Raw genomic sequence first — 13,680 nt, forward strand, 5'->3', positions numbered from 1 at the left:
TTATTCATATGGTATACAGTCGCATACATTGAATGGCGTCACTAGGCTTAAAACTAAATAAAAACTAATCTACAATTCATCGAAACCATAAAGTGTTTTATCAGTTAAGAAATGTTTAAGTTTTTTTTTAAATTTGGAAATATTATCAATATTCCTCACCTCAGCTGGGAGTTTGTCCAAAAACCTTTTCCCTGCACAGGTGGTTTTTTTGTTAAAGAGCTCCAAGTTATGGACACTGACAGCAATTTCGTTTCTGTTCCGGGTAAAATAATTATGACAATCACCAAGTTTAGGGACCAAATTAGCATTAGAAAGTTTTTTTGTGTGTAAAATTGTATGAAAAACATAAATACTATACACAGTCATTATTCCCAATTTTGAAAAATATTGACGAGCGGAAGTATCCCATTCTAAATTTAACATAATTCTGATTGCACTTTTTTGAAGAGTAAGAATTCTATCCAGGTTTTGCTTAGAGGTACAGCCATAAATACTTATGCCAAAAGATATTGATGAATCGATAAAAGCAAAATAAAGAATCTTTAAGGTTTCTATTGAGCAAAATTTTGACATTCTATTAATAGCATGGATACCAGAAGTAATTTTGTTGACTACCTGGTCAACATGCTTATTCCATGTAAGATTTTTGTCTACAATTAATCCTAAAAACCTTGTTGTGGTGATTTCTTCCAATTTATTATTTTGAAATTGAATTACAGGCTGTACAATTTGTTTTCTTTTTCCTGTTGTAAAAACCATAAAATTACTTTTGCTTAAATTTAACAAGAGCTGATGAGAATTTAAAAAAGTATTTAGCATATTTAAAGTATCAGAACAATGATTTTCTAAATTTGATAAAGATGAATTGCTGATTTTAAAAGTAACATCATCAGCATACAGGCAGATATTACTACTGTGTAAACTAGTTGAAAATGGAATTGACAGATCCCTAATATAAATGAGAAATAAGATCGGTCCCAAAATAGACCCTTGGGGTACCCCATGGTGAATCTCTGTAAGAGGAGAAGATCTTGAGATTAACCTGTTATTTGTCAAATTTTTAATTTCAACGTATTGATATCTGTTAGAAATATATGATCTAAACCATTCAAACGAAATGCCATCAATGCCCAAATTTCTGATTTTATCTAAAAGAATTGTATGTGACACACTGTCAAAAGCCTTACTTAAGTCTAAAAATATGCCAACTGTTGTTTCACCTTTGTCAAGAGAGTTTATTACTGATTCTATAAAATCTATTGCTGCAGTTGTAACTGATCTTCCTGATCTGAAGCCATGCTGATTATTATCATGTAAAGAATACGTTTCCAGATAGTTCGTCAGTTGTATGTAAACTGCTTTCTCATATATTTTTGAAATGGTAGGTAATAGCGAAAGAGGACGGTAATTGGTAATTTTTTTAGAATCGTTGTTTTTATAAAGAGGAATAACTTTAGCAATTTTTAATTTAGAAGGAAATAATCCACTAACAAAAGATGAGTTAATTAAATGCACAAGAGGTTTCACTAACTGATAGTAAGCATGCTTTAATATTGTCATGGGTATCTCATCAAAACCAGTTGAAAGTTTGTTATCAAAAGAACTGATAATTTTTAAAACTTCACTATCTGTGACTGGTTTTAACCTAAATTTAGTTTGGGAGACTTGTTGAATTGGCTTGTTGACATGTGTGTTGCTATTTTGTGCAAGGTGAGGAAGTATTGATGAGGTTACATAGGTGCTAAAAAAATCATTAAATATTAAGCTAATATCTCCAGGATCAGTAAACAATGTATGATTAAAATCTATTTCAATATTACTAAATGCTGGTTTCTTGTTGGAGACCTCATTATTAAAGATTTTCCAGGTAGTTTTACATACATTACTAGATTGCTTAACCTTAGTCTCAAAATGTTTCTTTTTAGTAGCAATGACTTTTTTTCTAAAATCCTTATTCAGACTTTTGGCTTTATCAAATAAAATTTTATTTTTTGTGTTACGTGCCATTTTACTCATGTTTACAATTTTAGTTTTTTCATTCTTCAAATCATCTGTTATCCAAATATTATTTGATTGTTTGCATCGTTTTTTAAACTTAGGAAAACATGTATTAATTATAGATTATTTGTTTGGTCTGGTTTAAAGGCCTTTTCACACCGGTGTACTGGACGTACTGTACGTTTGGTACGTTTTTTTTCAACAAATCGCTGCCCATGTTATCATATGAGCTTGTTCACACCGCGCGTACAGAACGTACAGAACGTCCACTACGTACGTGATGGTCTTATGTGAATCGCTCAGAGAGCGATTTTTCTAAAACGTACGTGGCGTACATGGGCTCGGGAATGCGCAGTGAACACTTCAAAACCACGTGCTCAGCCAGTGTTAATTGTCTGACTGCAAACGAACAAGTGTACGTTTTGGAAGTTTCTGTGCGGTGTGAAAGGACCGCGTACTGGCCGTACCAAACGTACAGTACGTCCAGTACGCCGGTGTGAAAAGGCCTTTATCCATGTAACCTAATGAGACCTATATTTTTTTTAGCTGAAACAGATAGCCAATGTGGTTTTACTAAATTAGATAATTTTTTATCTATCAAAAGGTAGATTAAAATTAAAGGTAGAGAAAGGTATAAATTAAATCCAAAAAAGCAGACAAAAATTTGAAATACCAATATGTCAAAATAGTGTTTTATTACTTTGTTACTTGTTGTATAAAGATTTTATAACATTCAAATCCTTTGACTTTTAGCCATTTATTTTAAGGCACGTCAAGTTTGGGTATGTTTGTGCACAATAAGCTGTTCTAGCTGCGCTGCAATCCCATGGTTACTTAAAGCCTGGCCCTCTATTTGGGTATGTTTAATTTTTCTGTGCACGAAGTACCAGGTTTAATTTGCTATAAATGCAGTCTATATTGGTAGAAAGTCATTTTTTGGTTAGATCTGATGAAAGAAATTGCTTTCTCTTAGATTTTCATTATCAGTAGAAATATTGCCTCAGGTAGTGTAACACTAAAATATTAAAAGAATATAAGAATATTATTAAATATAATACATTAAATCTTGATTTGTGTAATTTGAATGGAATTTAGGGAATCCAAATCACAATGAGGCGAATGAGAAATAAATTGTACATAACACACCATTTATTTTATTTAATGTTTTATAAGCTTCATTATAAATTTTAGTAAATTTTATTAATCTAATAAGCAATCAATATGAAATAGATAGCCCTTAATGTAAAATCAATGCAGTGTATATTGTCTGTAGAGAAAAACATAAATTAACGATAATAGTTGGCATTTAAAAAATTGAACTTTGTACTGAAAGGATTAAGTCAATCCGATAATCCAATGACACATGGGCTTGTATGACCAATGACTTGCAGTAAATGTTTATCTATGATACAAGCCATTAGGCAGTGACTAGCAAAGCAGATTGTAACTGAAGATATCCATTACTGAGTTGATGACATCAACATTGGCCATCAAGATTGATGCTTCTCTTTGAAAATCACTCATCTTTCTGATTTCAGCGGCTTGTCAATTGTGAGAGTCATTAAACTGTTTAAACCTTTAAACTATGATTGAATTATACAGACTTACCTCATGTTAAAAGCTGAGTAGGATTATATTGTTTTTTTATTTGAATAGTTCCAGATAGCTATACTTTGAAGAAATATAATACATAAAGTATAATATTATTAACTTAACACGTTTTCTTTACTTAAGTTCTTGAACAATTTTTCTTATTTTTTTAATCCAGCTACTAGGAGGTCACGAATTGTGGATATTTATAGGCATGCACTGTGGATGGATGCTCCCTAGTGTGGATTAGAGTCCGCACTAGTGAGTACTGCGACTATCCGCAGTACTGTCCTGATAACTAGAACAATTCATTTATTACAAGGCAAAAACATGGTTCGGATTCCACTATAAACTGTAGGTCCGTTGCCATTGGCTGTATGGGCTATTAACTAACAGCTGTGTCTTAAGGAATATGTCGGCCTTAGTCACTAACAAGATTATAAGAAAGCGTCACTCATCCTACACTAATCTCCATTCATACTTGGCTTAAAATACCTACATTTGTATGGTTGCCTTTTTAAAGTAAAGTATATTAAAATTATCAATTAATAATTGACAACCCAGAGACAAATATGAAATCTAAATAAAAAGTGCGGATTTCAAAGCACGTTTAATAAAGGAATTGGAATTAATCATTTTAAATTTTCTAAACATTGTATTATTTTACAGTTCACATCTGTTGCATTTTATAATAGCCATTCACGTGGTAAACTCAAGGTTGGTTTGTGGCTAGGCTTGTGTATCAAGTAACAAGAATTTCACCTGACTCTTGCCTCTGAGTCATCAGCAGTTTGCAAAGGTTTTCTAAACATTTAACAAACTTTGTTAACACTAGCTTTTTATATTTTTTTTTTTTAGTTGAAGTTTTTTGATCTGCAACTATTTCAGTCTATTCCTATATAGTATCATTGTAAAATGGAGACAAAATTATTCCACAAGTTGGGTGGTCAGTGGTTTGATTGAAGCAGTGTAAACACTCTATTATTCCAATTCCCTTACCTCAGTTTAGAACATAATCCTCAATTCTCATAATCTCGCAAAACAGGATTAGTGAGTGATATCCAACAACCATGGTAGAATTTCCCACAAAATACCTCATTTGAGTAAAACAAGTTTCAATTTATTATAGAGAAAAAATTCAAATCTAAACATGGTGTCATGAAAGAGAATATGCTGAACCTGAATAACTTGCTATTTTAATCAACTAAGGTTATTCTCCAGTTGTGTGGAATATGTACTGGCAATAACAGACCTTATTTTCCCTCTTAACAGCAAAACGAAGAGGATACAAAAATGAAATGAAATAAACAGAGTTATTAGGCATGTGAAGAGCTTTTAGAGTTATGGATTGTTGGCTGGCTGAAACTGGGACTCATATGTTGGGCACGATAGGAGGATAAAGGTAGCCAAATCAGGGTCTTTCTATGGGGAAAAATAACAAATTTAAATAATGTACATGAGAACAAGTTTAATTCTACATTTTTAATAGAAGCGCTTGTAATTCAGTTTTTGCTTTTTGAAATAAATGTTTTTTTTTATTTTATTCGTTGTTCATGTTTAGACTCAAAATTATATGTTTAAATCTATTTTATAGCTTTAAAATTCATTGTTTTTGTACCAATAGAACAGTATATATAATGATATATAATGAAATATATAATGTATATATAATGAATGTCTCAAACACTTTTTCGGAACACCAAATCATTTACAAAATCAGAAAACCAGGAGAAAAGTAGCCAAGCTGTAGTGCACCGTAGTTATTAATGGGTACTCTCACAAAAAAATGTAAACTTTTAAAATTAAAAATTTATTTTTAACAATACTTAATAATACAAAATATCTTACATTAGAAGTAGTTGAATCTCCCGTACCATCGCAGGAGCACAACCACCACAAGGAACGTAGTCATTGCGGCTCCCAACAGAGCCACAAAACCACCCAGAGAGATCTCATTGTTGGGGGGCTTGCAGTAAGACAGGAGCCCAGTCTGTGGAAAACATGAGGTGAAATGAATTGGTGTTCGTTCCTCTCTTCACAATGTACACTTCTAGTCATTTGGATCAGTTTGTACTATGGATAGTTCTGACAGAAATGTGGGTATGACTTACACAGTGCCATTCACAGCCACAGCCCTATGTTTTATATTTTGCAACAACATACCCTTTGTATATATTAATGCAACACCTTAAAAAGAAAATAACTTTAACAGGTTGATCTTGAGTTTGAAAAACAGTTAATACTGTAGCGCAGTAATCTGTGTAACAAAACTGCAGAACATACAGTGGCCCTGACCTAGCTGTATTTAATTTGTAATTAAATTTACAAATTAAATATTTGATTTAATAAGCACAGTTCACCCTTGTACTGTACCAGCTCAACATTTGCTTTTCTGGATCCATTATTTGGGACAGGCTCTAGGCCTATTTGGACTAACAAATGCAAGATGAGGCCCCCAACCTCTTTGAAAAAAATATGGTGGTTAATTAATTGTTTGATAAGGATTTTGACAATACTAGGAAACAACAAATCAGATAAATAATTTTCAGATATCGATAAACATTATACTGCCAAACAACATTATTAAGGCATAGACATTAGAATAATCTTATAGTTACTTGTAGTTGGTTGAAATAATCATATTTGTCTAATGATAAAATATTGTAAAATGGATTTTTAACAACCACTGGACCAGTTTGGTTACCACACATTTCCCCACCAATTTCTGATGAAATGCAAAAGGTACGTGATGGGAGTGGGAAATTGGTTAACAAAAAGAAACAAATGAAAAATGTATCATGCCAATACGGATGGATAGTTAAGATTTGTTCAAACTTCAAGTTTCCTCTAAAAATATTTGTATATAAAAATATATAATGATGTACAAACCCAGCCTCCATTGTGGGCTATCCATTCAGCAATGTCATCTTCAAGAGCTTCTCCTACAGACTCAACCAGTGATTGTAGAAATTCAGGGTGTCCTGGAAACATGATTTAGTTTAACGAAAGTCAAGCCTTCTCGTAGTATCTCCAGCCCTACATTAAACCCCATCCTCTCCCTCTCAAATTTGCTTAATTTTTTTGCTAGTGATTACCAAATGGTTCCTTTGATGCTTGATATAAAATTATCTGTATTTATGTTCTTCTTGTTGTTTATGTCAATGGCATTTTCAGGAGAAGTATTGTAAAAAAAGAGATAATTCAAATGTTTTAGGGTAAGCGGGCCAAACCAATATGTTTTGATGTGCTATGCACTGAAGCCGGAGACACTACAAAACCCATATTGTACATTTCATCACTAAAGCACCTGAAAAATCAGTGGAAGAAATTAACAGTTGAACTGACGTATAAAAATGAGTTAAGCTTATTCTGTTAACGAATAAATAGAACCCTAACCATACAATCCATGCATAAAAAAATAGCTATTTCGCTACAGTGTGACAAAAAAAGATTTAAAGACAATACATTTTCAATGTGCCATCTAAAAGTACCGTAATCACAATCTGTCACTTTATAATTTATTCTGTTCTATATGATATTTTATTCTAGTTTATGAGTTACTTCTCCAACTGTTTTTGCTAAACATCACCAAATGAAGTTTAAAACACAAATAAAAGATATTTTTGAGAATATTAACAAAAAATAATTTTTATATGTTTAATTACAATGCCGCAAAGGATTCTACATTACAAAAAAGTGTGATCTGAACAATTTTGATCACCAATGGTTCATTTGTCTTCTAAACCATGTGACTTCTATAGAGTGTTATAGAACATACAGCTTTACTATAATTATATGTTTGTGATATCATTTTGAGTTTAACAATTTAGGGGAGTTGATGAATCTTTCTTGTCTTACCCTGTCTGACACAGTCCACAGCGAGACCTCCTGCCACAGCGTACAGAGACACTACTTTAGCCCAGGTCATCCCTGAGTTGGACAACTCATGAGCCACGCCTAGAAACAAATTATTATTATAAAACCCCTAAGTTAAAATGTCTTTATGTTTTTTAAATTACCTAAGACTCTAAAAGCTATTTTACATACAACACATTGCGCAAATGATTCATTATAGTGACTAATAGGGTGATCTTGGTCACAGCTATTGTGTGTGTTCAACTCACAAAATGGTGAAAAATTATCATAAAAATAATAATCATAACAATAATTACCATACAATGAAGATGATAAGAACGACAAAAATTTGACAAAGAAAAGAAAAGAAAGCTCACATGATGCTCATGAAAAAAATAATGATCACACAATTAAGATGGAAAGAATGGTTTCAATGATCATGAAAATAATTTAATCACAGCAAGATTATATAAACGATTATTCTAAGCTTTTAAGCCTGCTACATAATCATGAAAAGATTGATCATTCATAGGAAATGTGAATCAGCCTATATTCTTCATCCAAGATCCAATGCATCATGTACTATTGTACATTGTATACACCTATGATGAATAAAATTTCTTGATTCTTGATATTTGGCATTAGATTTTCAATGTTGAGGTTTCATTATAGCTTTAGGTTTGTCTAAAAATTATTAATAAAACTGTCTTCTTGTGAGAAATACAAGAATCCATGACAAGAATACATATGATACGATGAAAGAATTGTATTAATAAATAGATCTATAATTCATATAAAAGATAGGTCTATAAAAAAATAAAAAATTATAGTAATAAAAAAAATTATAGTAATAATTTTGACTTATATGAACATTTGACACTTTAAGAGGGATCAAATTCAAAAGTGTTCTAATAAGATTCACGGTTTAAGTTATTCTAGTAAAAAAAAAATTAAAATGGTCACCCTTTTAAATTTTTTATTGAAAAATGTTTATATTTTTTGCTAATTTAGTGACACTGTTATTGCGTCTCTTGCTAAATTACAAAGTTCTACGTATCATGGTTATTAGAAATAGGCAATGATTGAAAAAATACAAAATGGCGCTATGCAAGTATCCAATTGATTTTTACAAGGGATATGAATGTGATATTTAACATTGTTATGAACGATAAATGAAATAACCATAAAAATTGGTAAAGAGTTACGAAACACCCTGAACACTTAAAGGGCTATAATGGATTTTAATTAATTTCATATGTTTGCATCTATAATAGTACGATAATACTAAAAAGTAACCTAAACTGTGAGTGCCAGACAGTGTAATCAAAACGTCGCGTCGCCTATTCTATCCTGAGAAAAATGAATACGGTCAGCTTTTTGGTGGTTTGAAACTGGACCCAGCTCTTACTGTCTTTGATCAATATGCTTTAAAAAGGTTCTTGCTATAAACAGCTAGCCTTACACGTCACACATATTATCCCACTCTATTCTATACTTGCCCTCATTCATATTCAGTTAAAAATATTATTTACCAAAGTTAAAAGGGTGCATCGTAGTTTTAAAGAAAAAAATTAGATCATTCAATCACGTTTTAAGGCTACTCACACAAACATATTGTTAACACATTCTCTTTACTGAAAGCACTCCGTACGACTGAAGCACTTTCTAAATTTTTAATATGTTGCAGTAAACTTACCTGTGATAACATTGTTGATGGCCTTCTCAGTCGCCAAGATAGGGGTGGAGCTTGCCTGACGTCCGACTCCAGTGTACAGCTCCGGATGTAGCCGTTCCAGCTCCACTCCGATGTGTAACAGTTCCGGGAACACCTCTCGTACAACGTAGCTGGCGGGCAGACTGGCCGCGCTGCGTAACCGTTGCAACCCGCACTTGCGGTTGAACATGTTGGACCGTTTGAGTCTACATCGGACGTACTGGCCACACAGCGTCTTTCCCTGAAATTCGGTGACATACAAGTAGTACCAAAGGAGATTGAATGTATACTGTATTCTAGTTCATTTTTGTGGCCATGCCAAAGACAGTCATACACAAACTTACCACGCTTACTAGACAGCCAGCTATCGGGACAATAGATAGATAGGATAGATCGCAGCATTAGTCGTTTGATTTCGGAAATAGTCATGCACTTACACTTCTTTTTATTAGAGGTTGGTAAACTTAACCTTGCATTTGTTCGTCCAGGTCCTCATAGACTAACTGCCCGTGCGTGGAACGTATCCAGCAAAGCATTTAAAGAATGAACCAATGAACCGCTGTACAGTACGAAGGTGAACTTGATAGAATTGTTGGGGCAGTGACCAGTATCCGAACCCACGACATCGCTGCATTGGGCCCGACACTACCGACTGAGCCACCGATTCACCCTAAGCCACCGACTCATCCTAAAAAGTAACTTATATGAAAAGTATAGTACTTACAGTATTAGATTGCCAAGGAACAAATAAATATACATCTCGACCAGTTTGGGAGTGGATGTCATTTAATAATTCACATTGATTAAATATTAATTAATAAGGATTTTAAAGGTTTGAACCCTTAGTGGAAATAGCAAGCATTATTTATTCAATAGCATAATAGAATAAAAACTTAAAGCTTCCAATTTCAACCATGGGTTTGTGTGTCTGGACAAACGAACCAGTCCTCTGATATCCTGTGTCGTGACTTCCTAAATGACTACCTTGCCGAACTGTTTCATCCTCTTGCCTTAGACTTTTATAGCAACCATTATACCATACGCATACCTGTAGGATGATGTCAGTAGTGGGGATGCTGGAGTGACGCGCCCAGCCGATGTCAGAGAACTTTCTGGTAATAACATCACTGACATTGCTGAGTCTGCGTCGGGCAGAACTCTGAGGAAGGCCCAGAAGGTTCTGCTGGAGCGCTGCGGGGATGCTGAACTTACGTCGTTGTTGCGGAACTTGCAGGGACATGTCACCGGTCGCCGAGTATCTCCGGGCATCCCCTGCGGTGACATCCAGCCTGCAATAACAGTTATTGTTTAGTAACGGTTGTAACGATTTCAAAGAAGTGACCTTTGGTCGGTGAAAACCTCCGTGCCCTCCCTAATCGTTTTTTATTTTAAAATAGAAAATATAGTTCAGAAACGAGTTATTTTTCGTTGCGGTTTTTTCACTCTTTTCAGATGTATGTCCTTTGGTAAAAACAAAGATAATAAAAACTCAAACATTAAGCATCGTAACAGTATAAACAATTATATATTTACAAAAAAGAGGAACAAAATCCACTTGAAAAAATAATGACGAATACTTTGTGATGACCAGTTAAGGAAGGATTCTGTCTGCTCTCCGGTCCATGCCGAACATCCGTATATGCATCAAATAAAGTGATAATCGTGTTTACTCTTAAAAGTTATCGTTATTAACCCGTAAATTGTTTCGGTGTTGTACCACACCTCAAAAGGTTGTTATTTTAATTGTGTGATTTTTTAATAAAATAAAACAAATATTGTATGAATTACACTGCACACGGTATAATCATTTAGTGGTTATTTTGGGCATGTAGGTGCTGTCAGTGGACATAGTCAATTAATGATAGGATCTTAGGAAAGGTCGACGTTCCAAAGGGTTCAAGTGTAAAGGAGCGGGTCCAATTAAGTAGTACAAAAAATACATACAATCTTAAGTAAATATAAATGGCGCTAAATCTCATACCCGAAATAAAATGATCACTATATACCTGAACTTAACCTCACGCTTCATACCAAAACTCTGTATAGTCAATACACTAGTCCTAGTTGAATGAGCGAACACGACTGAAGCTAACGTATCAGACACCAAGGACACAAACTCATCTATTCCACACAGCTACTGTATGTATAGCCTATAACTACTACTGCCGCCTACAAACGAATACAAACTTCCTTATTGTTATTGTATATTCTATGTTTACGGTCAATAAGTGCCGCTCACCACGCTCAGCGTTGGAATGCCATTTAAAATATTTTATGGGTAATATCCGGGCATTGAAATCAATTTTGGAAAGTATTGGGTTTTAACACCTTTTCTTTTTGTTATGTAAAAACACAAACTAGGTAGTGCTAAAAGAATGTGATGTATTTCACTAAATGTACTGTGCTAACATTTACACATACGCCATTGGATATTGACGCCGAATTTGAAACAGTAGCCTAATAATTCACCCATTTTAAGATTTCACACATAATCAAAACATTATTTTTAGTTTATTTACTGGCCCTTAATCATTAGATTTAGTTCTGTGGTTACACTTTATTTTATCTAATTTTTCTCTTAGTTAGCCATCTTGCTGTATCTTCTTAAAATCTTCAATCATTTAAGTTATCAATTTAATTTCAAATACATTGTTTAAACTTGTATTAGACGACACTGTTTGTTAGTAATTTTTTTAAATAAATAATAATAATTTATTAAATTTTAATTACACATTTTGTTTTTGAAGGGAGGGATGCACAATATCAAACCAATATCGTGTAAAAATAAGTAAAATAGAAATGTATAAGAAGACATGCTTTCTATGTATCTACTAAATAGTTTAATTTTGTCACCTATTCATAAACACTATTGTATTAGAAATAAAATAAAATGAACCTTGTATTTGTTGTTGTAAACTGGATTTAGCTTGACAAATTTTGTTTAAGTAGTTTGTATTTAGTTTCAAGACTTATTTCTTATAAGAACTAATTGCAAAAATATAATGAAATTAAATATTTTCATTTCAGAAAACTACGCGAATCAATTCCACCATTATTATTTGTTCATATCCAATTAATTAAGCTATTCAACTATGTCCTAAAGACTTGCGGTGTTATAGTAAAATGATGAAACGACAAATTCCTTCACCTACATGTGGTCTTTTATCCGTGAGAACATTTTAATGCGTAATTAAAGAGAGCGGTGGCTATCCAACTGATATAATCAACATGAATCCCACATTAGCCCGAGGTTCCGCAATTAAGACTAGCTTGGACACAAACTGTGTGAGGTGAAGTGTTTGTTACGGTCGTGTTATATTAGGTTGACGAGATAATCATGAAAAATGTAAATATAAAAGAAAATCTTGAATTTTAATAGAAAGCAAATAAGGAAATCCCTTATTATTTTTATGAAATAGTTTCAATGAAACTAGGTTAAGGTGTCATTTCTAATTTCTAAATAAATATATTTTCAACTCAACTATTTTAACTCTCGAACATAATTAATTGTAAAAGTAATAGTAATTATAACCTTTTTTATTTTATAATTATAATTTCAGATTATATATAGGCTATTCACAGAAAATGGGTTTGAAAATTTGTTAGATTGTCCCTACAGTCTTAAATCTGATCTCCTTTAATCTCCTTTAATCTCGTTTACTCTGTATCTGCTTCATAGTACAGTACACTTTAAAAAAATAAGATAACAACACTTGAATCTTGAAAGATTTTTGTTTAGATGTTCTTTCCAAAATAGATGATAACATTAAAACATCTATACTGTATACACTATCTATACTTAAAACAGTCAAATACCATTCACTAACTCACTGATCACTGTCTCTCAAAAACTTCTAACCATAAGAACTCAGGAATTGGCATGAAGATTCTAATAGGCTCTAGGTGTGCAATAAGAAGTGTGTTCAAGAAATTCTATCAGGGCTCTGCCCCAGTGGCCTCTAAGGTTCCCATGTTTAGGGAAATGATTTGTTTACATTTGAGCAGATGACTATTTGTGAATGTTATACTATTAACTAAGGGAACAGAGGTATTTATTTGATTGAAATTAAAATATTTGCATTATTTTGTGGCTCGAAAATTAATTGGTGTTTAGTTTAACCATTGACTATTGGATACTTTTTTTGTCTTAGGACGCTAGGCACGAGCCTGGGATTGTTTTTCACATTACTTCAGACTAGACCTAGGGGTTGCGGCATTATCACTTAGATAAAATCCATTGGTGACTTGGCGGGGATCGAACCCGGGACCTCAGGGAATGAAGTCCCGCGCTCTAACCACTACACCAGCTCGCTCCCCATACTATAGGATACTAAAATAGACAAATGTTTAACTGCATAACACTTTTTTGTAATCGTTAAATGAATTTAAATTTTAAAATGTTCTCTGTTGATGTTTTTAAGATCTTTTTCTCAGCAACTAAATAACAGTAGGCTTATTATTTAATTTGTTCACAATATCAATGTCAAAGGAAAGATTATGCGCAATCGAGCTTCACCTAATAT

General features: G+C 33.0%; 1 protein-coding gene across 1 annotated transcript; it reads right to left on the reverse strand.

Moving 5' to 3' along the window:
• Window positions 1–5,390: 5,390 nt before the first annotated feature.
• Window positions 5,391–11,239, reverse strand: LOC128982443 (bcl-2-related ovarian killer protein-like). The gene is made up of 6 exons (XM_054401405.1): window positions 11,164–11,239; window positions 10,206–10,446; window positions 9,140–9,398; window positions 7,447–7,545; window positions 6,478–6,569; window positions 5,391–5,578 (listed from the first exon to the last, which is right to left on the reverse strand). The coding sequence occupies exons 1-6, from the start codon at window positions 11,184–11,186 to the stop codon at window positions 5,438–5,440; spliced, it is 855 nt and encodes a 284-aa protein (XP_054257380.1). The 5' UTR covers window positions 11,187–11,239; the 3' UTR covers window positions 5,391–5,437.
• Window positions 11,240–13,680: the final 2,441 nt, after the last annotated feature.

The sequence above is a fragment of the Macrosteles quadrilineatus genome, unplaced genomic scaffold (genome assembly GCF_028750875.1).
Source record: "Macrosteles quadrilineatus isolate MER2022 unplaced genomic scaffold, UCM_ALF_1.0 Scaffold_336__1_contigs__length_95189, whole genome shotgun sequence".
In the NCBI taxonomy this organism is placed as follows: Eukaryota; Metazoa; Arthropoda; class Insecta; order Hemiptera; family Cicadellidae; genus Macrosteles; species Macrosteles quadrilineatus.

Excerpts from the sequence above, each read along its gene's own strand:
- LOC128982443 (XM_054401405.1), bottom strand. The coding sequence starts at position 11,186 with ATGAAGCGTGAGGTTAAGTTCAG. Across the intron at positions 10,447-11,163 it reads AAGCGTGAGGTTAAGTTCAG|GCTGGATGTCACCGCAGGGG; the intron begins GTATATAGTGAT and ends CTGTTATTGCAG. Across the intron at positions 7,546-9,139 it reads CATCAACAATGTTATCACAG|GCGTGGCTCATGAGTTGTCC; the intron begins GTAAGTTTACTG and ends ATTTGTTTCTAG.